The sequence below is a fragment of the Struthio camelus genome, chromosome 20 (genome assembly GCF_040807025.1).
Source record: "Struthio camelus isolate bStrCam1 chromosome 20, bStrCam1.hap1, whole genome shotgun sequence".
Lineage (NCBI taxonomy): Eukaryota > Metazoa > Chordata > Aves > Struthioniformes > Struthionidae > Struthio > Struthio camelus.
This window is the reverse complement of record NC_090961.1, coordinates 7,462,476-7,487,300: the sequence shown is the minus strand read 5'-3', so window position 1 is coordinate 7,487,300 and position 24,825 is coordinate 7,462,476. Positions and strand designations below refer to the sequence as shown.

Genomic DNA, 24,825 nt, shown 5'->3' with positions numbered 1-24,825 from the left:
GTGGCTTTGTCTGCCCAGACCTTAAGTGAAGAAAGATCATAGTATACCGCCTTTAAAGAACACGCAAGAGGATTTCAGGAGCCTTGGAGGATGCCAGGCCTCCTTCTGAACCAGTGGGCTAGGAGAGGACTGGGACAGACCAACAGAGGACCTTGTTCGAGAGAGGGTCGTGCACCACCGTGGGCTCAGAGCTGGAGCCAGCTCCCTGCAGGACTGCGGTTTAGCATGGGGATCCCCATGCTCACGGCTCTCCGAGCTGCCCCTCGAATGCACCAACTTTTAGCCCTGCTCAGATGGAGTCCAGGGGGAAGCTGCTTCCTTTCCTCCTAGCACTGGCCAGAGATCAAGAAGCTGAACTTGAGGTGGGGGAAGGGGGAAAATAAGAAATAAAAACACGTTCCCCTTTCCCCTCTGCTCCCACCCAGTTAAAAACAAAGGCTCCTTTTCTCAGAGGCTGCTCAAGCCTCGTCAGCACTGGGTCTCCCATGTTTGTTTAAGGGATGCTGGCTGGCTGGCAGGGTACTGCTTTAATTAGGCAGCTCTACCTCTTGCTATACAGAAGGGAAGTGGTGTAGACCTCCAGCTGCTACTGACCCCCAAGGCTGCCCTCCCTCAGGGGGGAAGGGACATCCAATCCTCATCCCATCAACTGGAATCTATCAACAGCTTACACATCCCCATTGCAGCCCTCCCACTCCCCCGGGGAGGAACAGGGAGTTCTGCTCTGCAACACAGATGTAGCAGCTGGCTTTGATTTAAACTACTTGATGTTTATAACCACCCGACCTGCATCTGCAACCTGGAGGAAAGCAAAGCATCCCCCAGCAGCTCTTAATGCAAAGGTCTTACAGCAGAGACACCGATGTAGCAAAAGCTATTTCGGTGCCTGCTTCTTTAATCAAGAGATTGCTGCCTGCTCAGCCATAGCAGCACTATAGCAGTCTCCCTGCAGAAAATGGTATTTGGAGGATGACTCATCACCATCTTTGTCATCATTTCCACCTGCTGAAAATGGACAGACCCACTGAAATCAGCAAGAGAAGAATGTGGGCCTGGCTGCAGTTCCCAGGCACACCGCTCACACCAAAATAAAAAAAAATAAAAAAAAAACCCCACACAATAAAGTACAAGACGGTTTCTTTTATCTGGAATCAGAAGTGCCAATCAGCTGAGAACGTATGGACTACAGCGTACTGCACACTTCCCCACACCCTCCAGCATACTGAGTGGGGCTAAACCTTTCAGTTATGTCCTTACCGAAACCATCCCGCTATGCTTTTCTCTACTCAGAAAGTAAACCCACAGAACGACTGTCTACCTTTGTCTCGAACAGGAAGCAACACACCGTTGACAGCTGACAGTGATAGTTTCAGCTGGGACACAGTTCTGGCAGCTTGTATCTCATTTCCTACTAAAGCAGAAAGACACTACAGCACAATGCCAGGATTCCTAACACTCAATATCTCTAAGTAACTCTGCAGAGTAGGTCCGTGTTGCTATCGGTGATTTTCCGCACATCACTGTACTTTTAATGAGTAGTACTCTGACCACTCACAGTTCAAATAATTTTACAAATATGAGCTAACTGGCCTGTCCAATACACAAACATTAAAAAATATATTCTTGCTTTGCAGCTGTGGCAACTGAATCCTGGAGAGGTTAAGTTGCCCAGAGTCAGAAGGAGCCAGCATCTGAGCTGCAGCTTTAGCTCCACAGCTCCCGCTGCTGTGCTCAGAAAGGAGATGGCTTTTTTTTCCATTGTGACAGAGATGCATCAAATACTCTGCCACGCTCCTTCAAAGAATTCACCATGGCTACCCCCAAAATACCAAAAAGCCCAGATCTCAGAGCTAACCCATCACTCCCTTGAACTCAGCTGCCACAGCAAGCCAGAAGAAGGTCAAATTCATTCCAAGTGTCTGTCAACTTCCTGCTGAGCCAGGGCTTCCAGCAGAGATGTTACCAAATGAGTTTTCCCTTGTGTGTCAAGAAAGCCACATTCAGATCAATATAGAACTGTTCAGCAGTGGTGAGACCGCAGGGAACCCGGCCCAAGGATCATTTCAGCTTATGTCACAAGCTGCATAGAACCAAACACTCAGTACTCAGATATACTTGTAACACCCAGAGAACTGAAGGCCTATCCTCATCAGTTCCCCCAAGACTCAAGTCACAGAGCTGAGCTACTCACCTCATCATCCTTATACCAGGAGAGGTTCTCTGCTGTCAGGACAAACCAATACTCCTTGGAGCCACCCTTCATGATCCCAATGTTGTTGATGGTGAGCCAGCCCTTTCGGATGACCTAAGAGGACAGAAGTAGCAAGCATTAACAAGCACCCTAAAAGCCTGGCCTTAGGTGACAGGGGAAGAGAAAGGCATCCCTACACACAGAACAGCATAGAAAGACAAGGAACACCATGCTCTCTGCTGCTGCCAAAAGAGCCCCCCAACTCAACTGGCCTAGGGCTTGAAAGGGCCAGGAATAGCATAAAAAGGAGGGAGGAAGGAACCCGGCTGTGCTGTGCATTATACCCTCTGCCAAGGGGAGAGAGATGCAGGAAGAACTGCATCAGAGAGCACCTCAGGCACTGGCACAACCTACAAGCACCAGATCACAGCAAAACACCCAGAGAAGGCCATGCCTAGAGAAAACCAAGCCAGCAGCAAACCTTTTGCATGCTGCACACAGGGAGTGCTTCACCCAACTCAGGGGTAGGGGAGTGTAGGGACCAGTTCAAGAGGAAGATACAGGTGAGCAGATCAGGAAGGGTTTAGTTTAATAACAAGGAAACGTTAAGTACGAAGGAACAAAATGGTGCATCTGGAATCAGTACCTCGGACTTCAGCGTACCCAGGTATTTAAACAGTCACACTAGTTTAAGGCAGTACAAGTTCCTGCACTTTTGGTCTGCAGAGAAGCCAGGCTGTTACTCTCTAGGGCACTTCAGCTCACCTTGTGCTGTTTTAGAGACTCACGTGTGCAGTAATCAAGTACAAGTATGCATCAGCTTAAATGCATTCGCCTTTTTATGCTTATTACTGCACTGTTAACAGCCAGATACATCTGCATGTATATGCGGGTACCTCATTGTATGGGTACGCTTGTTGAAAACACGCTAGCATTGAAAAACCATGCAACCGCACTGCATATTAGCAAGCTGCCTACCGTGGAGGCACACAATCCTTTTGACTGTCAATTTATCCTACAAAGGTAAATGTAGAAACATTGGATCTTCACCTCATACCCACCGTTGAACTCAAGCTAGACCTATTCTCTCTGTGGACAGGAGGGGGCAGTGAAACAGAACCCCAGATCTCTAGATTACTGCTTTTCATCTCCACCCACTCACACCATCTACCAGCAGCTCTGCAATTTTCTTTACCATACTATCTTTGCACCTCATTTCTGCTTCACCTGTGTCTATTACCAGCTCTTGTCTTCTCCCTGTTCAGCAGCAGAGGGAATAGTTTGTCTATGCACTGTTCTTGCCTTCCCAGATGCAACATTAATGTTCATTAGCACACCCTGCTGAGTGGCCTTCTACTCACCAGGATCTCATCCTGCAAAGGGGAACCATAGCAACAGCAGCAGAGCAGAGAGCAGGAGAGGAGCAAAGAGAGGAGAGATTATTACTAGGAAAGCTGGAGCAGGAGAAGAGAGGCTCAAAAATAAAATAAAATAAATTGGAACCTGTACCAAATCTTTTACCCTAGCTGCTTAAAAAAAAAAAAACAAAAAAAAAAACAAAATAAACTCTGCTAAAGGGAAAAGCCCGGGTACTTTACAGGTAGATCCAGAGCTTGTCCTTTGAGTTATTTTACAACACTCAGCTCTTGCATAGGTATACTGCAGAGGATGGGGCTCCCTACAGCTGCTCTGAGATCCCATGAGGTGGAGAGTTGGCCAGTCAAGCCTGCTAACCTATCTGCCTGCCAACAGCACTGAAATCGTGTGCCCGTCTGTGTGCAGGGAAAGGTGGTCAAACATGTTCTAAGACTATGCATGTTAGAAGTGAAGGTCTTTAAAAAGAGGAATACAGGAAAGCATTTGCTTCCGTTCTTTACCAAGCTGCTTGTAAGGCCTCGTTTCTACAGAATCTTCTAGCCTAGATAACCTTGTCATTTCCCCAAAAAATCTGGGAGAGGAAGATGTCCTTAGCCCCTTAAGTTTTTACTTACCTATGCACGCCTTACAGTTCCTACAGAAGGGGGGAACTCCTCCCCTCCACTGCTGTCTTCTCCCAAGGGCGTGCTCTGTTACATACCCAGTGCAGCCATGGCTGCAGAGCACTCTATGCCTCCACCTGCAGGGGTTTAAGCCTTTCCAGTAGAAAGCCCATCACCTCTCCTGAAATCCCCTTCCAGAAAGTAGGTACCATCAACAGAAAAGACAACTAGAAAAGGTAAGCCTGTATCACAGCAGTTCGGTCCTGGCAGTGGGGGGCGGGGGCTGCAGAAGGGAGCTTAACCCACTTGTAAGCAGCTTATGAATTTGAGTCTGTAACTACAATATCCCAAGTGATCTCTACCCCTCACCTCAGCAGAAGAGTTAGCACAGCTGGAGAAGGGGAGAGAGGACCCAGGGATGTAAACAATATCATTATGCATGTCTACCATTAGCCAGACAGCAGTAGTGAGCTTACATGAGATGTATACCCTTCTGGCCATGCAAGTGGTGCAGCCCTGCAAGACTAGGTCTTAAGGATCAAGCGTCCATTCCCCTCTACGTTTCCCCTTTGTTGCTCCTACATGCTCAGCTCTTCCTGACCACAGTGAGACCAAAATGCATTACTCTTTACTCGAAGAGTAAAAAATTAGAGCACTGCTGCATCCAGCTCAGCACTTGTCCACCTGGTAGCTTCCAGGTAGCAAATACATCCTTCCTCCTTGCAGCAGTGAAGGAGATGAAACTTGGCCTACCTGGTTGCCAGCTGCCTTCTTCTTGCTCATCTGGCTGCTCCTCTGCTGAGCACTGCAAACAACAGCAGAGACATTCAAAACCCCTCAGGCTCTCCTTCATACCTGAATCCTGCTCCCACCAGAGAGCTGCTACAGTGAGTTCATGCCCCTCATCACTGGCTTCCAAGCCTTGATAATCCCACCTGTCTCCAGCTGTTCTCTCAGCTTGCCCTGATCTTCTCACTCCCACCTGAACCATACTTGGGCCACTAATCATCTACAGCTTCTGCCTTTTCCCCCCTGACACAACCCTACACCTTTCAAGCATTCCTCTTCTGTTCCCCACTAGCAAATGATCTAAGCAGCTTTGCAACATGGAGCCACTGAAGAGAGGAGCAATACCGAGAGCAGAGCCAGACGTTGCGACCACAGTATCTGCACCAGGGCCTCTGCAACCCATTTACTGGAGCAGCTATAGGATAGGGCCACAGGGAACACACACAAAGAGGAGAGGAGGCAGTAGGATAGCGGTGCTTACTTGGCAAAGCCAATGAAATCCTCGTGGTTTGTGTTCATGTAAGCCAGCTCGATGTCTATTAGAAGCATGACCTGCCAAACAGAGGCACAGACAGAGCAAGTAAAACACAAGTGACTGACTGCGAACAGTAGGGCAGACAGAGCCCTGTACATTGTTCATCTGATCAGCCACAGGTCCCAGGCTCAGAGCTCAGCTCCAAATCCAAACTCGGAGAGGCCTCTCTCTAGCCCGGAGTGTCCCCTCAAAGGCTGCCCCCCTCCCCATCCACCTCTCCCCCACATGCCCCTGAGCCCTACCTGATCCTTGGTCCTGCCCTCTCTCTCGCGGATGTGGGTAGTAACAATCCTCTCCATCTCCTCACGCAGGTGAGGGTACTGGCTGAGCTGCAGGAGAGAGAGCACACGTGCACGTGGGAAAGGGAGGTATAAAGGGGGGAACAGCCCCCTGCATGTAAGCATGCACACATACACCCTGCAATCAGACATTTTAAAGGGAAAGTTCTGGAAAGCCAGACTTGCAGACAGATTTTCCAAGTTCCTTGGGGTCTGTTCGAGCAAGGCACTCATTCCCTCTTGCTCTGAGCTTCAGAGAAAAGCCCTTTTCACTCTTAGAGCGATTATTCTGTCTCACGGGAGACCTGCTCCAAACCCACCACATTCCTCGCAGTACAAGGCTTGTCTCAAACCCCAGATGTGAACACACTGCTTGTTTGTTGGGTTTTTCCCACTAAACCAAGCCATTTCTCTAGAAGTTCAGACTCTCACTAGCTAAGTAGGTGAATGACCCTGTTGCTCCACCTGCTGAATCCTACGGGAAGTCTCCCTGAGAAGAGAAGTGGATTTCACCCCTCATTTGCTGAGACACTCTAGTAAAGCATCCGGCCCTCCTCGTTTAACACCCACAAGCAGAGGCCAGCTCGAAGGGGCAGGTCTCAAAGGACCACTGTGCTCTGGGCATCCAGACTCTGCTTCTACCTGCTCTCCGCCTGTGTTGGGGCAGAATCACACAGTTGGGGCCTATATTCATATCACACCTACATCACGCTTTTTTCATATTATGGAGTGAGGGGGGTATAGGGAAGATTCATTCCTGAGCACACAGAGAAGGAAGTGGAAGGACGTTACTGCCTGTGGTTCAAGAGAAAATATCCATAGAGATCATACAAGAGAAACCTCTTCCAAAATGAGCACCCTTAAAGCCCTCTGGCATTCATACAACACCTACCTCAAAGTAGAATAATAGCATAACAGGGACACTTGATCTGGCTAAGATCTAAAGGACTTTGGCCATTGCCTTCAATAGGATCTGGCTTCACTGCCAAACCTCAGCTGGCAGTAGGAGGTTAATTCAGCATTCATGTCAATGACTGGAAAAAAAAAAAAAAAAAAACCCAGTCATTTAATGCAAGTCCTATGGCTTCTGAGTCAGGGGTATTTCTAATTTAAGCACATTCAGCTCTTTGCCATGACCGGTGCAGTACCTTCTCAAGACCTTAGCAATAGCAATAGTTAAGGCCCTTCATCTGTGAAACTATGCTTACCAAGCTGCATGATAAAGTAAACCCCTCTCTATGCTTTACAATAGTGCATGACACGATCTTACTGAAGCCTAGCAGAGAATGCAACTTGCCTAGGTCCATAAGCCACCAGCAATTTTAGTGGCAGTACCTGAAAGCTTCTTCAGGTCACAACCAGACTCAGAAATAAAATTAATCCTCCAGCCCCAGGATCCAGTCTTTTTTTCCTGCCTCTTTTCCTATCCTCTGTGAAATCGTTTCTTCAACATCGTTTCAAATTATCTTCAGTTTGACTACAATGTCAAACAGCACTTCCTAGTATCGTTGCATTATACTGCCTCACAAGGAGTATTTAAAAATTTCATTTGCCTCTGATCTGTATTGCACCAGTTTTGTCTCTCCAATTTACATGAGAGCTTCTTCTTTAACTCATCTGGCCTTTGTTCCATAGACATAAACAACTGCAACACACTAGAAGGAACTGGCTCACGGTGTGCAGCATCACCACTGGTGATGCCCGATCTTACACTAACTTGGGCAACAATTTTTCTAACTTCTGACTACAGACACTCTCAGACCCTTTTAACACTTAAAATCAGGGGAGCTGCGGTAACCTGAAACTGAAGTTGAGAACTAACTTTTATATTGCCTATTTTCAAATGTGATGTCTGTCTGAATGCCAGTGACCCTAGAGAGACAGGAGAAAACAAGTGGAAATTTGCGCTCCCCACCACCACCTTGTCTTGAAAGGGCAAACGGGGTATTCTCTATGATCTTTATGGTTCAGGCAGCTGGTTGCTTCAGAGACACACAGGCAAAGCTTCCTGTTTCCTTTGGGGGATTGGCAAAGGATAGATGGGCAAGTTATGTCAAACAGACAAAAAACAGGAAGTTGGAAAACCTCTAAGCAAGTCTCAGCTTCTTTGCTTCAAATAAATACCACCACCACCACCACCCAACAACCCAAAGGCACACAGAGTGCAAGACAAGTTGCAGTTTACTCAGAACCCAGGTCATCCAGCAGGTTATGCGCAAAACAAATTGACAGCATCAATCCCCGTGCAGGAGCTTGCAACCCCAAGCGTGCATAGAAGCAAGAGTGGGCAAGGGAAGAGGACACAGACACCAGCCACAAGATGTCACATCCACCAGGCAACATGCAATAGGGTGCAGAGGGGCAGGCAGTTAACACCAGCAGTACAAACAGCACCCAGAAATGCCATGACTCTGAAAGACAGGAGAGCAGGTGACCCTTCAAGGGTCTTCAAGTCTGCCAGCTGGGATCATTTACGAGCTCAAGTGGGTTTTCAGTCCTATTTCAGCTGCATTTTCTTGTTCAATCAATACAAGCTCATGGCTCTCTTTGAGAAACAATTCATCCCAATGCTCCTTAGACCCCCCCCCCCCTTTTGCAAATTCCAGGAGTCCCTGTAAGCACACTGAAGATCTCTACTTCTAGCAGAAAGGATGCTGAGTCGCAAGACCTTTCTGCACTAGTGAGATGCTGCAGTGCAGTCTGGCATAGAAGGTTCCTGCTTTTGGAAAAGCACTAGCTAGAACGCTAGCCTCATTAATGCAAGCGTCTGCATGCTTACACCATCTCTCTGTTTATTTCAAAGCTACTCTCGATTTAACCAACTGCAACAAGTTCAGTATCGGGTCAGGCAAAACAGCTGTTAATGGCTTCCTCCTCTTTAGCCCTCAAGACTGTCTAAAAGTCAAGAGAAAGTCAGTCGCAAATCTCTTTGCATAGAGGGAAGCTGTACTTCTGTAGCACTCGAGAACAGATGAATTTGCCTCCTCTATGTTCTTTATTAACAAACCTCTTATCTCATCCATGCGGTTTTACCAACTGCAGGTACAAAGATTCCTTCACCAACCTGGGTGAAATGCAACAATTGTGACAGCACATAACACCACCACTTTAGGACAGCAACAAACAAGGATCATTAAGCTAATTCAAGAGGTGCTAGCCCAAGCTCTCTTCCTTCAAGGAGCCTTACAGTATATTCAGTGAGCTCAAAGGTCTGTCACCCAAAAGACAGCATCAGTCCACAACACAACCGGGAGGCTGTACCTGCCTTAACGTTAGCATCAGTTCCTAAGCAGCCTTTTCCAAATGCCTCCCCTAACAGCACATGCTTGTTAGGTCCAGATCTTGTCCAGGTCAGGCAGCTGAGGCTACGACATGCAAGGTAACAAATACTGCGTACCAGCAAGTGCCCCTATGCAGTTGGTCCCCTTTGCTTTATGCCATTAGAGCACATCTCTCAGACTGGCTGCTACCCTAAGTGGTACTTTCAGTCAACTCCTGACCTTCTGCCCTCTTTCAGAGGGAGATACAGGCAAGATTAACCTTCTCTCAACACACGTAGACTTCTGACTTCAAGCATTACTGGAGCCTCCCTTTCATTTTCTAATACTACTGCTGGTTGGCTTCATTCAGGTATTTATTTCTCATCCGTATTTAACATCTGCTTCCCTGGCCTCTCAGGCTTTTATTATGGCCATTAGTCTCCTAAAAAACATCAATACTACCATCCGCTTCCTTGCGGGACATCTTGCTCACATCACCCTGGAATATCCCCACTGGGTTCTCCACCATGTCATGCATTAAAATCCATGGAGAGCACATGAATGGGTGTCCAGCATTACTAATAAGGTGGTCCAATAAAGCAACGGAAATTCAGCACCCTTGGGGTTTTCATGATCCTCTTCCCCCCCACACACACACCCCTCCCCCCCCCAGCAGACATCTCCAGCCAGATGCAGAAAAATAGTGTAAACACAAATTAGGCCACTGAAATCAAAAAAACCCACAAGAGAAACAGTCTAGAGAGAAGTTACTCTGCATTGCCACAGTGATCTGGCAACAGCAGGACAGCAGGAAACAGACTGGGCAGAGCTCAGGGCTTGTCAAAGGTATCTCCGTAACAGGGGTGAGAGATGAGCTCTCCATTCTAAAGTACAACTAGACCTCATTAGTTCAGCTCTTGCCTTCACTCTGAACTCTCATCAGTTCCGATCTTCCCTTCCTTCCCAATTTAGGATTATGTCAGTGAGCCCAGACCCAATCCTGCAGAAGGGGATCGTAATTTAAGTCTTAAAATTTTAAGTCTTTAAAATACATAGCAGAACAGCCCTCAGTTCCAACTCAGTTCCCAGAAGAACCCACTACTGTTTTGCCATGGACACATTTCTGGCCCCTCCACCAGTAAATTTAACATGAAATAACTGCCACGTGTCCTTTATTTTCAGGAGGCATGTGGTGCCCTCTCCTGGAGGAAACTAGCCTGGGAAACAAACCCACTCTTGCCCCAGCCTCTGAGCATTATTCGTTTAACATCTTCCCCTTCCCTTGGGTGCAGTTTTTCCCCTCTCCGCTTATGGCTGCCCTCTGCTAGCCTAAGGCTTCATCTCCTTTGGTTTACAGCATACAAGCAAGAGCACCCACACTACCTCGCGGCGAGCATAGTCCATGGAGCGAGAGATCAGCAGGAGAACGATGCAGAGGGTGTAAGGGACCGCGGTCTTGCCGACACCAACTACCTTTTGCAGAGCATCTTGCACCTCAAACTTTCATCTGATTGCTGCTTCGTACGTGATACTACTTAACATAGCTCTGCAGAAACAGCAGAAACCTACAGACTACTCACACTGTAGGGGATGTAATGTCTATTTCTGGCTTTTTACCATTTCCTAGGGTATGTGGATCTCTAAGGGGGCCACTGCAAAAACAAATGAGAGGTTCCAAATGGGCAGGCAGTGGCACAGCAAACAGGCTTGTAATAGGGTTTAGTCCACACTGAGCTGAATGCCACTGAGCTCGGCAGAGGAAGAGGGCAGGCTACAGAGCAATCCACTGGATCCAACTCACTTCTTAGCTAAAGAGCCCATCAGCTAATACCCACTTTTCTTGGCCTGCCTTTAGTTTTAACTGCTCCAGTGCCTACAGATGGCTGCTCTCCTTTAGATGCGTCTTTATAGCTATTTGCTCTCACTAGTTTTTTGGAGTTCCTGCAGTGCGTGTGAGGACATAGCGTGAGTGTGTGTGGGAAGGAGGGGCCATTGTCCTTTCTTTGCATTTTTGGTTGCTTTACCTTTTCGCTACACTTTCTGATGGTGGATGTGAGCTCACTCACTACCATATCCACACACTTCAGACTCGGCTCCTTCAACTTCTGCACCTGCTTTTTCACTATGGCTTCAAAAGCGAGGTCAGGCGTGAAGAGACCCGTTCTGCATGGCAAGGGCAGGGTGGGAGGAAGCAACGAGGAAGAAAAGAGCGAAGCGGAGGAAGAGGAGGAAGGAAAAGGGAAAAGAGAGAAAACACAAGGCAAAATGAAAAGTGAGATTTTGGTGCACTGCATTAGTTCATCGAACCAGGTGAGCATTGCTATGGGGCCTGTGCACTGCCAAGTATCAGGAGATTCTACAGGCAGATGGAAGAGGCAGAGGGGAAGGAGGAAGAAGCAGCTGGGCTGGTGAAATGGTGAGCTGTCAAGAGCAAGATGAATGAATGGAAACCCCCAGGGAGCAAGTGATTTTTTTTTAACTGAATAATGTTTCTTTGCATTTCAAGGTGAACCTGCTTACCACAGTGAGTCACTGACTCTTTTCCTATTGACCTTTGTCTTGGGCATTCCCCCTTCTCACCAGGGCTATCCCCTTCCACTTTGCTTTTTCCAGCTGCAGGAGGCCTGAACAGGAGCCAACTTAAGGCTCGCAAAGGTCTGTCACTTGCGTCTGGTTTTGGCAGCAGGAAAGTTGATTTGAATGGATGTCTTGCTTGGTTGCAAGGATTCAGACAAACTGCTCTATTTATGGAGCATCTTTTGTCTCACTCACCTTCCCTGCAATAGTAACTTCCTCAGTAAGACTAATCAGATGTATGCAGTATTTAGGAAAATGCAGACTTGCTACAGGGCATCCATACCCGTACAAGACATCTATTTTGCCCCAGCTAACCTGTAGCTGGGGCTGTCAGACTGATACAGGCCTGACAGATTGTTAAGGAAATGCCATTATCAGCAGAAACGTATCAGTGTAAATGGCCTCTATTCTCAGTGGCTCCACTAATAAAAAGGAGAAAGTCCACAGAAACTGACACTATTGAAATACGGACAAGATTAATCGAATTCAAGGCTATTACTGCACACAAGGAAGTTTTTCAGCACATCTTTAACTCTTTACAGCTTCTGTCTGGGTGCTTTTTGTAGCACAGTCTCAGTTACTGCTTTTACTATGATGTATTAGTGCTTTCAAGGGGGCGTTGTCCACTGAATATAAGGCAAACACCCTGCAAGGTAGGGTTAATAGTTAAACCTGGGGGGCCTACAGCTGTAAATAAGCACCACTCCATTTAAATCAGATATTTGCCCTTTCACCTTACCATCTTGCACATCTCTGGGTAGCGCTCGCAAGACACCAAGACCCACTCCTCTATTAAAATGCTCTCCAACACACACTATGGGACTGACAACTGATCCGTCGTTTCAGCAAGAGTGTCAGGATATGCGATAGGATTCAGCTTCACCCAAAGGCTTCTCTCAAGGTGCCAACAAAGCCCTTTTTGAGCAAAGCAAGGCCATTTCCAGAGTTACATTCACACTCTGACTCAAAACTACTTCCTACCCATCCAGCCAGCCAGCTAAACTCAATATAGACTCAGTTACTCTTTCCCTTACTATGTGTCCTGCTCCCAGGGCCAGACTTGGCAGGAGCCTTGCACAAAAACCTGTCCCTTCAAGCACCTGAATACCACCCGAGTGGCAATATCATTTTGTTTCTTCAGAAACAAACAGTAACCGTGACTCCTGGCACACACAAGGCAACCAGCACTGAAGTCAGTGATCATATTCCCAACAATGGGACCCAAACAAGAAAGGGAGCCTCTTAATCCTGTATCTGTGACCTTTTCTGTCCTGTCCCTGGCATCTCTCCTCCCTCATGTCCCACCTATCTGTGCCTGTCACTTGGTGACCTGAGGAACCTGCCAGTCTCTTCACGAGTGACATTTTTATCAGAGAAAAAGGAAACAAAGAAAGAAAAGATGAAAAGCGGAAAATGGAGGAAAGGAAGCAGAGGGAGACAGAATGAACAGAGAATTTTGAATAGCAACTGATGGATGGTGAACAAACCAAGATAAGCTGCAGAGGGCATAGAAAAGGAGGGCCCTCCTGATCCCATTAGCAGGCGACTCTGGATACTTGGCAGCCCGAGGGCCGGTGCTTACCTGTCGCCAGGCTCTAATGGCAATTTTCTGGGTGCTTCCCACAGTCACATACCCCAAGAGAGGACAGCAGGACAGAAAAAGGAAGCTCTTCCAGCACTCTAGAAACCTGAGCAACCTCTCACTGCAGCCACTTTGCTTCCCCAGTCTGTCCTGGGGGGCACAGCATGTGTCTGCATGCTGAGCCCTTCTGCAGAGGCTCCCGGCCTTAAGAGCTGCTGCCACTTGCAGAAACACCAGAGTGTCACTGCTTGGGCACCTCTTTCCCTTTGCAAAGGCAAGATGTCAGGTGCTCCCCAGGTACCTCCTGCAACGCCCGTTTACCTGCACCTGAAAAGCCAGTGGTGATTCCAGTCTGTGGTGCCCATGCTACCTCCTAACTCAGGTGCCTTTTCACTAGTACCTGGCCCTGTCTGAAGCAGCAAGCCATGGCTGAGAGGAGCAGCAGGTATCTTCCCATCTGTCTCCTGCTGCTTTTCAACCCCAGCCCAAGCCCCGCCACAGAAACAAGCTGCCATATCCGGATGACAGTGTTACAGCAGGTTCCCTCCCCTGGCTCCACTGAAGCCCAATATGGGTCCCAGAGGACACAGCCCAAAGCCCTCCCTCTCTCAGAGGGGGAAGGAGCTGCCCAGAGGTGGCTGGATGTTTCCAACTTGCTTCTTCTCAGCCATGCGCTGCTCTTTCAGAACAGGACACGGGCCAAGCCAACCAGAAACCAAGCCAAACACCACAGGAACGTTTCCCTGCGACACAGCCTGCGGCTGTAACGGCTGCGGCCTCCAACATTCAGCTCCGTACACCCAGCACCGACATTGAAGGCTAGCTCAGGATTAACCCACCCCCACTTCTACAAGCACAGAGGGGGCGAAATCTAAATCCCAGCTTCTGGCTTGGAAAACAAAGCCAGAAGCTAAATTCAAAATCAAATATAGCCCTACAAGAAGAAATAACCTCGGCTTTGGAAGGAATCGGGAGTCCTGCTAAGGGGGGGAAGGAGGGAGGGAAACAGGACGGGACATTTTCAGCCTCCCCTCGGCTCTAACGCCACAGGAGAACCAGGCCATGGCCCAGGCCCTGCAGCGCTTCCCTTCCCGTTTGGCTTGTTGGCTGGATCGCCCCAGGCTGGTACCGCTCAGGTCTAGTCATGCTGAGGAGGTGGTTAGAAACAGCGAGTTTCGCTGCAGGCAAGGCCCTGCCCGGGCCACAGTGCTGCGCCGCAGCCAGCGAGCAGTGCGAACGGGTCAGCTCCATGCTGCCTCCGGTTACCTTCTTGGTGCACTGTCTAACGGTATTGATTAACTCCGAAATGACCATGTCCACGCATTTCAGGCAAGGCTCTTTAATCTTCTTCACCTGCTTTTTCACAATGGTCTCAAAGGCCATGTCGGGCGTGAAGAGACCGGTTCTAAACACCCAGGGTGGGGGGGGCGAGACAAGGCAGGAGGGGGAGAGGGGGCAAGGAGAACGTCACAGCATTACATACACGTCTCAGAGCAGGCATCGCCACCGCTGAAACCCAGCACGCCGAGCAGAGGGGGCGTCGCACCCCGCGCCCGAGCCCCGACTGAAGTCCTTGGAAAGGCGGGGGAATGGAGGCGCTGTGGGCAGAATCACCCCCTGCTGGACACCAGCACCAAGCCGCCATTTCACCTCAGCCGCCATTTCACCTCAGCCGCCATTTCACCTCAGCCGCCAGGCCGGAGGGCGGCAAGAGGCCAGACCCCTCCACAGCATATTTTACCTTGGAGTCGTGCAGCAGGTAAGGAGGCCTTTTCTTAAGGATTTGGACATTAACATGTTTGATCCCCCTCTCTTAAACTCAGCTAGTGACTAAGCTTAAAAAAAAAAAAAAGTGATGATAAACGTAGGTCAGTAGCTGTTCGCACCCCAGCGGGCGGGAAGGGCTCTGAGGCGCCAGGCTCCGGCTGCCTTCCTGGGAGCGGCAGGAGTCAGGGTCTCGAGGCTGCGCTTTCCAACCGTTCACCTCCGCCGAGGGAAACGCAGGCGTGTGTGCCTCCGGCCACTGGGACGCGCTCCCACCTGAGCCATGGGACCTGGTGCTGGGCACCTCAGTGCTCCCCTCAAGTCTGTAGCAGTTGAGGTGCTCAACCCCAGGTGACTATTATGGGCGGTCGTTAATATGGCGAGGAAGTGGCAACGAACTTTTAAAATTAAATGAAGTAGCACTAGGGCTTGAAGTAGCAGCCGGGGCTTGCCTCCCTCCCTCTCTCCTTTCTTCCTTACATCAAAACACAAGGAGCAGGAAAATAACTAACCACCAAGGCAGATTTACCTTTTGGGCTTCTGCGACACTCACGTGGGAACAGAAAGCAAACTGACTTGGTCGATTGTCCCTGCTTCCAAATTCAAGGCTGCTCAAGCTGCTGGAGGGCCCGGGAAGGCAATCGTTCCCCTCTGGCTGACCTACCGTACCTCCGCAGTCTTCAGCTCCGCTCAGAGGGCTAGAGGTATTTACAAGGATACACAGCCAGCGGTCTGCCTAGCGTGTGATACGTGCCTTATACCATGGATGTTCTTGATGGCATAGCTAATCTCCCGTCGCAGCTCCTTCTCATCAAACTCCATCTGCACCAAGAGAGAATTTGATCAGAATCAGTCTGACCCTCCCATTTGCACATACGCTCAAATGGGATACACAACAGCGTGCATTGCAGAGAAAGGACCCATGCCGAGCCATGAGCACCGCTGTCATGAGATACTTGCCCAGAAGTTGGATACAGAGTCCAGCCATAATGCTTCTGTTGCCAATGTGGACCTCCTGGACAAACGTGAACAGCTAAGGGCCTGCATTTATGGGTGCCAAGCCCCAGCAGTTCCCTTGGGCAACATGGTGTCTCCTTAGAGACAAAGGAATGGGACTGAAGAGTTAGATTGCTTTCCAAAACAACCTGCTTTGTCTCTTGTGATTTAGCATGAGGTCTTGGCAGTTTCTCCCCCACACACCATCCCCCTTCTTCAATGAAGGCCTCAGAAATCTATTATCCAATACAAGGCAGGCTCTAGTCCTTCACTAACAAGGCCTTATCTTATTTAAATGCAAAAAGGAAAGAAACAATAAAGCAAGCAGAAAATCCAAAACAGAGTGGAATGTTTTGTCTCTTGATTCTGTTCAAATTGATGCTAAAAAAAAGTTTTCCCCTATCACTTCTTCCTGTCAAGTTAATACACTTTATGGAATGATAGTTTTCTTGGGACAACAAAGATCCTCTTCAGCTACTATGACAGTAGAGGAGTTTATATCATTTCCACCTCTAGGCTGCTGATGGAGAAGGACAGATAGGTGTATCCCCACATACAGCCTACGTCCTCTTTTCTGCTTCATGCGTACGCTTTAAGGCAACTTCAGGCCCAGTCCAGTGCTGATAATCAAGGAAGTTATAGGTTTCAGCACCACTTGCACTATGTGCAATTCAGTCTGGAAAACCGCTCTGACACTACATATCTGCAAGGACATTCAGACATCGTTTTGCTATTGTCTGTGTCAAAGGAAGTTACTTTGCACATTTAATTTAGCATTTAGGATTTAAGCTAGACAAACCTTTTCATCTAATCAGGACGAGAAAGTTCAAGTCCTGTTACAAGGACAAAGGTTTAAGGGAAAGGTCAGCACTGTAAAAAGGCTCCAGCAAGAAGACGACAACAGGAAACGAAGAAAGAGGTGATAAAAGGAAAGATGAAATTAAAAAACAGTAGTCAATTACAAGGAAGATAGCTGATGAAAGATACCAAGAGAGGTAAAAAGCCAGACAGAAGAGAGAGGTGACAGACAACAGGCAAATAGAAAAATTGGATCTCAGTGGGCAGTTGTACCTTCACCAATTCAAAGGGAAAACGCTCGTGGAAGATGCGGTTAATCCTAGCTCCTCCCGACAGCTCATAGGTATCAATTTGGTCTCCAGAGCCTTCGATGCGTTTCTCAAAGTCCACAGCAAACTGCTGGACCATCCTAAAGCAAACAAAAAGCATAAAGTAGAATACATGGCTAAGCAGTTTCTACAGGGAGGGACATGCAGTTGAGGTCACTTACTGAAGCAGAGCTTTGGTCTTGCGGGCAGGGTCATCAGGGCGGAAGTTCTTGTACTCCTCCACCTCCTTCTCAATGGAGAGAAGCTGGCTCTGGAGTTTGTTCCGCAACCCTGGCAGGGTGTCACGGATGTGGTTGGTCAATTGCTGTACAGGAAGAAGGTTTAGGAAGATATCATTTTTTATTTCATATTTAAAACCAATCTTTGTAGCTTACCATTAGGCACAGAGACCACTAGAGGTTTAGAAGGGATTTTTGGGGTAATCAGAAAGACCTTGCTTTCTGTTAGCGTAAATCCAGATGAACTCCATGAACTGACTATTAATTTTGCTCCAGTGCCACTGAGAGAATAAAGCAGTGCGTAAGCTCAATTAGTGTGTAAGCTCAACTATTGGCCTTAATGGGTTTCACTACATCAGTGTTATCCTAATCAGGCACACTTCATAAGACTTGGCACTGCACCTCCTTTTATGATGCAGAAAAGGAAAAGAGTCAACCAGTCCTCACAAGGCTCACTGGCAAAACAGGGATTGAGAGAGAGCCTCTTCCAGACAATTGTAAATATTTATCAGCTTGTCGACCAAAAATTGTAGGATTGTCAGTATTTTTCCATCTCAGAGAAGCCTTGATGACCAGCCTAGCAACAGTTTTGTGACACAGTAGGTGGCAGTTCCCAACTGGTGACAGTACCTGGTTCAATACTTTCTGCAGGTAGGGGGTTCCCATGCGATCAGCCATGTGTCTGTAGGCTGGGTGGGAGAGAAAAAATTTTCTCTCTGCAGCCAGAGCAGCCTGAATGTCCTTCTTGCCATCAATATCCTTCTGACTTCTGTTGACTACACCAATGTAACCTGGAAGAGTGAGGGTTAGAGATCAGATGGCTGCAAGGATGAGAACATAACAGCGAGTCAGAGCATGAAGAGAAAGTTAGACAGCTGGCAACATAGCAAGAGGGAGACTACAAAGGCAACTCATTAGCAGGAAACAATTAGAGGAGTTTAAATTAGAATTTCCTCTGAAAAATCCAGGTTCTGATACTTGGTATGCAGAATAAGAATATGACTATGGAACTGAGAATTATTTTATTTATTGTTTTGGTCCCCCAAAGAAGTGAGGGGAGAGGATGTAAAGATCATCTAAGAATAAGGCTATGCTTCTCCTAGGACTCCATATCAAAATTCAAACACCTGAAGAGTTCCCAATAACAGTATAATTCATCCCTTTCATCCTCCCAATTTTTCTTGACTCTGGCTTGGAACAAAGATGGCCTAACCACAAGTTATAGCAGAGGTTCTACGAACACCAAAGGAAGGGGATGAAGCCAGGGTTCCTTACACAGGGAAGATGAAGACAGGAAATCACGAGCAAAGCAAGAGAAATCGTACCTCTACGAAGAGGAAGCAATTTATTTTCTAATACATCTCGTGCATCAGTTCCTTCATCCATAAGATCCAGTTTAGTGATGACTCCAATAGTGCGTTGCCCTATTACAAAAACCCACAAGCATACTTGATCAAGCAAACAGCTCCTGAAAGTTCTCTGAAGGGAGAAAAATATTACACATTGCCCAGCTTGGCTACTCAAAGGCTCTTGCACTCAAACACGTGAGATTCCCACCATGCCCAAAAGGCCATCAAACCAAACCAGTTCAGTTATGCCCTGCTGAAATGCCTATACGCAGAGAGCATAGCGCAGCGTTTCCTATGTACTCACTACATCTACCAGGCAGGCTGTGGATGAGCAAAGTGAACGAGGGGAAGTCTAACCACTTCAGGAATGGGGCAGGGGCAAAGGAGGAGATTACAAAAAATTTGTTATAACAAGCCTTGCTGACACTCAAAACCACCTCCCAGAAGGTTGTGCGCTGGTGAACGTACAACCCAAGACAGGAGATGGAAGCCCACAGCAACTGGGATAGTCATAACCACGAGACAAAAGAAGAATCAGACCTCTGGTAAGTAATGTCATGCTAAAATAAAAGACATTTACCTTGAGGATCCACCTCCTTTGCAATCTTCAGAGCATCAGAGTTGGCCAGGTCAGAGTTGGCTGGGGATACCGCGAGGATGAGGCAGTTCTCTTTGGTGACAAACTGCATGAGCATATCTCGGATCTGGAACTCAATGTCAGGGGGCTGATCCCCCACCGGGACTTTTGTCATACCTGGTAGATCCACCAAGGTCAGGTTCAGGACTAGGCACAGGAAACAAGGAGAAAACACAAGCGAGTGTTGAGGTAGAACTGTTCAGGTCTATAAGGAGTACCTGTAGCTGCAATGTCTCCAACATACGATAGGCATGACAGGTACACACACACAACTCAGAAGCATGTCGAGTTTTCTAGTTCCTTTTTGTTACTGCTTAGTAACAACTAGTTCAGTCTGGAGGCTGGAAGTGGAGCCCGGAAGGCAGAACACGGATATCAGAATTCCACGGCACTAAGAGGAAGTCTAGAGCAAGGAGTCTCAGGATCTGCTTGACTTGCTGCAAGGCTCTGAAAGGTCACAGTTCTCTACGTGTCCATTCTCTTATTTGTAAAATGAGGTTAATAACATTTCAAAAGGCTGTTGCACATCTGTGAGGTAACAATAAAGGACAGCAGATAGGAGAGGGGTCCTGGGGACTATCAACACTTTTTTTGCCAGTCTTTATACTGAATGAACACCAAGATTGACTCAGCTGGTGAGCAGCACCATACCTGCAGCCTGAGTCCTATAGCACAACTGTCCTGAGCTGCTACAATTTTCTCATCTCTCTTGTCATTCCCTTTAAAAATCACTTGTTCTCAGGCACATCAGGGGAACTTTGTGTCCTCAAAGTCCTTCCAGATATGCTGCACTGAAGGAAAAGAGATGACCGTAACGCTTTTCACCCCACAGCACAGACTGGAGGATCAAAAGAGTTGGCTCCACTCATTAAGGACTACTCCCAGGATTAACGGGCTCAGTCATACACTCCTTAGGCAAGCAGCGGTCCTGTCAAAGTCAGCTGGGCCTTCTCCTGAAGGACCATAACATGCAGCCCTATAACTGTTTAATTGTCTTGTTGAGAAAAAGCCATGCACAAGTCCTACCCAGCCAACTGCTGGTGTAGCACCAAGCTGCTGCTTTCCAAATGACACCCAAGCAGCTGTTTACATTTAAAAAGCTGACAAACCTGGGACCACTGTTAAAGCAGAATTCTTCCACTGCAAATCACTGTCATACGTGGGCACTATCTAGAGAGATCTAAGCAAAGAATATTTCCATGCTCTTCGAGAAGGCCACCCTTCTCCCTTTTCCATCCACATTTTTGTTGCATTTCGGGTACCCAGTAAAGCAGTATCAAAAAGCAGGGGGAGACAGCAGCTCTTTACAGCGAAGGGAACGCTGATGGAACAGAGCTCTCCTTTGAGGAGCAAGTTATTTCTTAAGACAGTTGTTTCAGGGAGGCATCTTCTGCTGGCAGTCAAGATACTTCAGCTGGAAAAAGTCAGACTAGAACGTAGCAGACAAAACCCTTCCAGAAGCATGGCCAAGGTTGACAGTTTGGCATAGCATGGCCAAGGCACAGAGATTAGTGACCAAAAAAAACCAAAAAATAAAAAACCCCACATCCCCCACACAACCAATCATCCAAACGCTCCCCATTTCATCTCCCTTCTTCCCATCTTTGCTTCATGACAAAGTAACAACCTGCCTCACCTACCTCCTGACTTCAGATGCTGTGTAAGGACTTACCATGGGGAGAGTAGACTCTCAGATTGATGGGCACAGGAGAAATCCCTTTGTTAGAGCCTGTAACACGGTCTGTTTCAGCCTCAATCTCCAAACGGACCTCTTCAAAATCAGTGAATTTCTTTCCTTTGCAGTGGAGGAACTCACCATATTCTGATTAAACAGAAGCAAAGAGTCAGAAATAGTTATTGGAGTCAACAGAGAAACATTCAATTCTTTTAAATGAAAACGTAATGTACCGGAGTAAAAACAAAACAAAACAATAAAACAGTTGAAGGGATAAGGTCTGGCAAGGGCCTCACCCACTAGAGCCTGGCAGGCTTGCAAAGAAGTAACTGCAATCCTGCTACCTGATCAACAGCTGAGAACGCCTAAGTGAGCCCAAGAGCTTCCCAATCCAGCTCTTATCCCAGCAGAGGTGGCATCCTCACTTGTCCTCATTCAATTAATAATCCACGTCTTCCTCTGTTGGAGCTAAGCAAGCTTAGCATGCACCTGCCTGCAGGGATGACTGCCATAGCTGCAGTGGGAGTTACCTCGGTACTTAGGAGAGCTTGGGCTAGCTCTATATTAAAGAGGCAGGGGTAAATAATAGTCTCATGCAATGAGAAGAGACCCACAGAGAAAGAGCAAAGAAAACTTCTGACAAGGCAGCTGCTTTTAGTCCTTGAACAGGCTAGCCAATCCAGGAACCCTCCATTTCAAACCAAAACCGCCCCTATTTCAAGTTGCCTCACTATTCGAGACAAGAGGACTGCTGTCAAAGGGCCAAGTTCACCTTGCAAGAGAGGAAAAGTACCCTGAAGCATTCACTCACCAGCTTCCCGGATGAGACCTGTAACTTATATTAGAAGGGGAAGACTAATGAAAATACGCCTGCAAGCAAGTAGCAAAAACAGTGAACTGCTCAGAAGATCAGCCACAGAACTCTACTACAATCTTTCCTCTCCAGATCCCAGTGTTGTTACACTGGGTTTTCAGTAGTCTAAAATCATCTCAGTCCCTCATTTCAGGGGATAATTAGCAGGGTCCTCCTAGCCTTTTCATCTTATCCATTCAGAAAAGTCACAGCTGTAGAGATAAAGGAAAATCATGACAAGTGCATGCATGAAACCCTGCCTAATAAATTCAAAACAAAATGACTGAAAAGCATTTTGCATCTGAACATTTAATCCATCAGATATTAAACAGGCAGAACTGAAAAACAGCTGCAGGTCATTTTTAGTGGGGAAAATTTTAATTTATTTTTTTCATACTGAGCAGTGCCATTGATCAAACAAGACCTTCATGGACTAAAAGCAATCCAGCTGGACGCACAGGGGAGGCAGCTCACATACCTGTGCTGGAGTTCACCAGCTGCAGGACCAGCGGGCGTCTGGTTACGATGCCAGATCCACGTGGCAGAAAGTCTCTGAAATGAAATAGGAAGTTTCAGATGAATGAGTGATTGTTTCCTTCCCTTTCCACGGCTTTTCTGCCTTAATAAGCATTCATGGATTCTGACGGGGTTTCTCAGCCATGGGGGGGGGGGGTGTGAGGTTTAGGCACGTTAGGTTTAAGGCACCTAAAGGAGGATAAGGGATGGTAGCTTTGAAGAGGACGATACCCTCAGCACATCCCCTCTAATCTTGTCTCTAACAGGTATAGCTCCCTCAGCTGAAGTTCCAGACTAAAGAGCCAGTTTAATCCAGCTATCTGTATTTTGGAAAAATTAATCTAGATTTCATCAGAAAGAGAAAGGAGGAGCTGTAGCAGAGATGTAGCAGAGACTGAAAATTAACGTGCCTCCTTTTGACAAAAACGCAACTACCCGAGCTACAGCAAAAATCACTCACACCCTGCGCTTTTGGGGTTGAGAGGATACTGCATTGTCCCAGTGTGCAAACAGCATGTGATCTGTCTGAAACAGAGTGAAGAACAGCCAAAGGCTTGCCTCCACCCAGGACTTCTCCTGGCTCACTGCTCGAAACATAACTACTGCCAAGGCAAAAGCACGAGCAGTTTCCTCCTAAGTTTCACGAGAACCCTGAAGTTTGCTGTACTCCAAGTAATTTCAAAGGAAGGAAGCCTCTCGCTATCCTTTTCCTAATGCTGACTTAGCAGCCACAGCCCACAAGCTCCCCTTTGCTTTTTTCAATACAAATGCTTCTTTAAGTAAAGCTAGGCATGCTCATTGCATCTGCTGACGACCTTGTTAGTTTGTGGCCTGGTTTTCAAGTGCTCAGCTGTTCGTGTGGCTCTTCAAGAGCCATGGAGCATTTCTGAAAGCACGATCAGTTTGCTTCCTTGCCTAGTAGCAGAAGCATCACTTGAAAATCTGGTGCCTACAGCAGGGATTTGGTTTTCTTTTTTAAGCAAAGTCCTGCCCACGTTGCTTGGATCCTGGCACACAAGCCTCCCTCCCTTGATAGCAGTGGCAGTGAACGGTTTTGCTAATTCCAAGTAGATTCCAACTGTTCCGGCGACAGGGAAAATCCAGGCCCCTCTGTTTTTAACTGTCATTTTCTTGCTCTTGGCCTGCATGAACTTACGCTAACAAAGGAAGCAAAGATGAGGAATGAGCTTTTGTTTTAACATATCAGACAAGGACTTGAGCAGTTTGATTTCAGCTCCTGGTTTGGCCACTGATTTCCTATGCAATCCCATGCAAGTTCTTCCATTTCTCTGTACCTTCCTTTCTTCCACTGTAAAAATAATTCCGCGTCTGTAGGCTGTCAGAATAACTCAGTAATATCAAAGGTGCAGAGCAACAGCTCTGCACCTCAAGTATAGGGAGGACAAGGAAGCACTCGACAATATCTCTTCACACCTCAAAAATATCTGCTGTCAGTTACTATAAGTCCGGAGCAATGTAACCTCTGGTGCAAATCTGCACCAGCTAAAATAAGAATGTAACCCATTCTCATTATTTCAGGCTTTTCAAAAGTACAAAGAGCTAACTGGGGTTTGTCTGTCATTTGTTTTTCAAATAATATGGCTCTCGTTTTTTCCATTCCAGCAGGATTAACCCTGGAGTCTTTGAGGCATTGCATCATTCTAGCAGCTTTCTGCTGTCTCAGCTCTATTCCTATAGAGGTCTGTGGTCAATATGTGAAATAAAGTCCTACTCTAGCATCAGGTTTTAGCGTAAGTAGTCACAAGTACAGAGCTGCACTGACTTATTTTGAATCGATTATACCTGAGCAAAAGGTATCCCATTACTACAGATGCCTTTTGTAACAGAGACAATACTCAAGCTACTAAACTTCAACTTGCAGTATCAGATCCTACTTTACTGTAGGAAAAGCAGCCACTTGCATTTACATGAAGGAGCTCTCTAGGGATCAGGTTTCTCCTCATGTTGGTCTCCAGCTTTTCCTGAAGCTTTTCTCCTTCGGCCAAAATTCTAACTTCTCTGTTGCGCTTGTCATAGCTACAAAAGAAAGATTTGGTGGATGGAAAACCTGTGAGGCATTTGGATTCTGGCATTATAGAAAACGGATCCAATTCATCATGTAAACTCAGCAACTTCTGGGCTATTCCAAGGAAAAAATACTAAGTCCTCACACAAGACAGAAAAGCTAAAAGAGATAGAGTCTAATTCAAAATACACTTTTTCCAGTAGCCTTCCCCAGAACACAGTGGGATAGATGCCATTTGAGTAACTCTACTGACTTCAGTCAAGATACAAGAGGAATCATTGGAGCCTCCGCTCTTCTTTTGTTATCAACTCTAGCAATTCCACCCTTTGCAATGTTAAGTAATATGCTACTTCACTGTGAGTTGAAAGAACATGTTTATCATGTTTTTCTTAATATTTTGCCCTTTTAGAGTTTTTCATTATGGAACACGTTGTTTAAGTCTAACTTCAACAAACTTTACATAATGATATTAC

General features: G+C 47.1%; 1 protein-coding gene across 15 annotated transcripts in view; it reads right to left on the bottom strand.

The window, feature by feature from the left end:
* Positions 1-24,825, bottom strand: part of DNM1 (dynamin 1) — a 74,146-nt gene that overhangs the window by 24,161 nt on the left and 25,160 nt on the right. For 8 of the 15 annotated variants that reach the window (XM_068914721.1, XM_068914720.1, XM_068914722.1 and 5 more), the window contains exons 2-15: positions 22,289-22,362; positions 20,955-21,104; positions 19,226-19,429; positions 18,622-18,720; positions 17,927-18,087; positions 17,240-17,382; positions 17,023-17,158; positions 15,710-15,777; positions 14,458-14,596; positions 5,737-5,823; positions 5,441-5,511; positions 4,924-4,975; positions 3,553-3,564; positions 2,192-2,305 (exon numbers count right to left, since the gene is read on the bottom strand). In XM_068914721.1, coding sequence (XP_068770822.1) covers positions 2,192-2,305; positions 3,553-3,564; positions 4,924-4,975; positions 5,441-5,511; positions 5,737-5,823; positions 14,458-14,596; positions 15,710-15,777; positions 17,023-17,158; positions 17,240-17,382; positions 17,927-18,087; positions 18,622-18,720; positions 19,226-19,429; positions 20,955-21,104; positions 22,289-22,362 — 1,510 coding nt within the window. Of the gene's footprint in view, positions 1-2,191; positions 2,306-3,552; positions 3,565-4,923; positions 4,976-5,440; positions 5,512-5,736; positions 5,824-11,056; positions 11,196-14,457; positions 14,597-15,709; positions 15,778-17,022; positions 17,159-17,239; positions 17,383-17,926; positions 18,088-18,621; positions 18,721-19,225; positions 19,430-20,954; positions 21,105-22,288; positions 22,363-24,825 lie in introns of all 15 variants that reach the window. The other 7 variants (XM_068914723.1, XM_068914708.1, XM_068914715.1 and 4 more) reach the window with 3 other exon arrangements.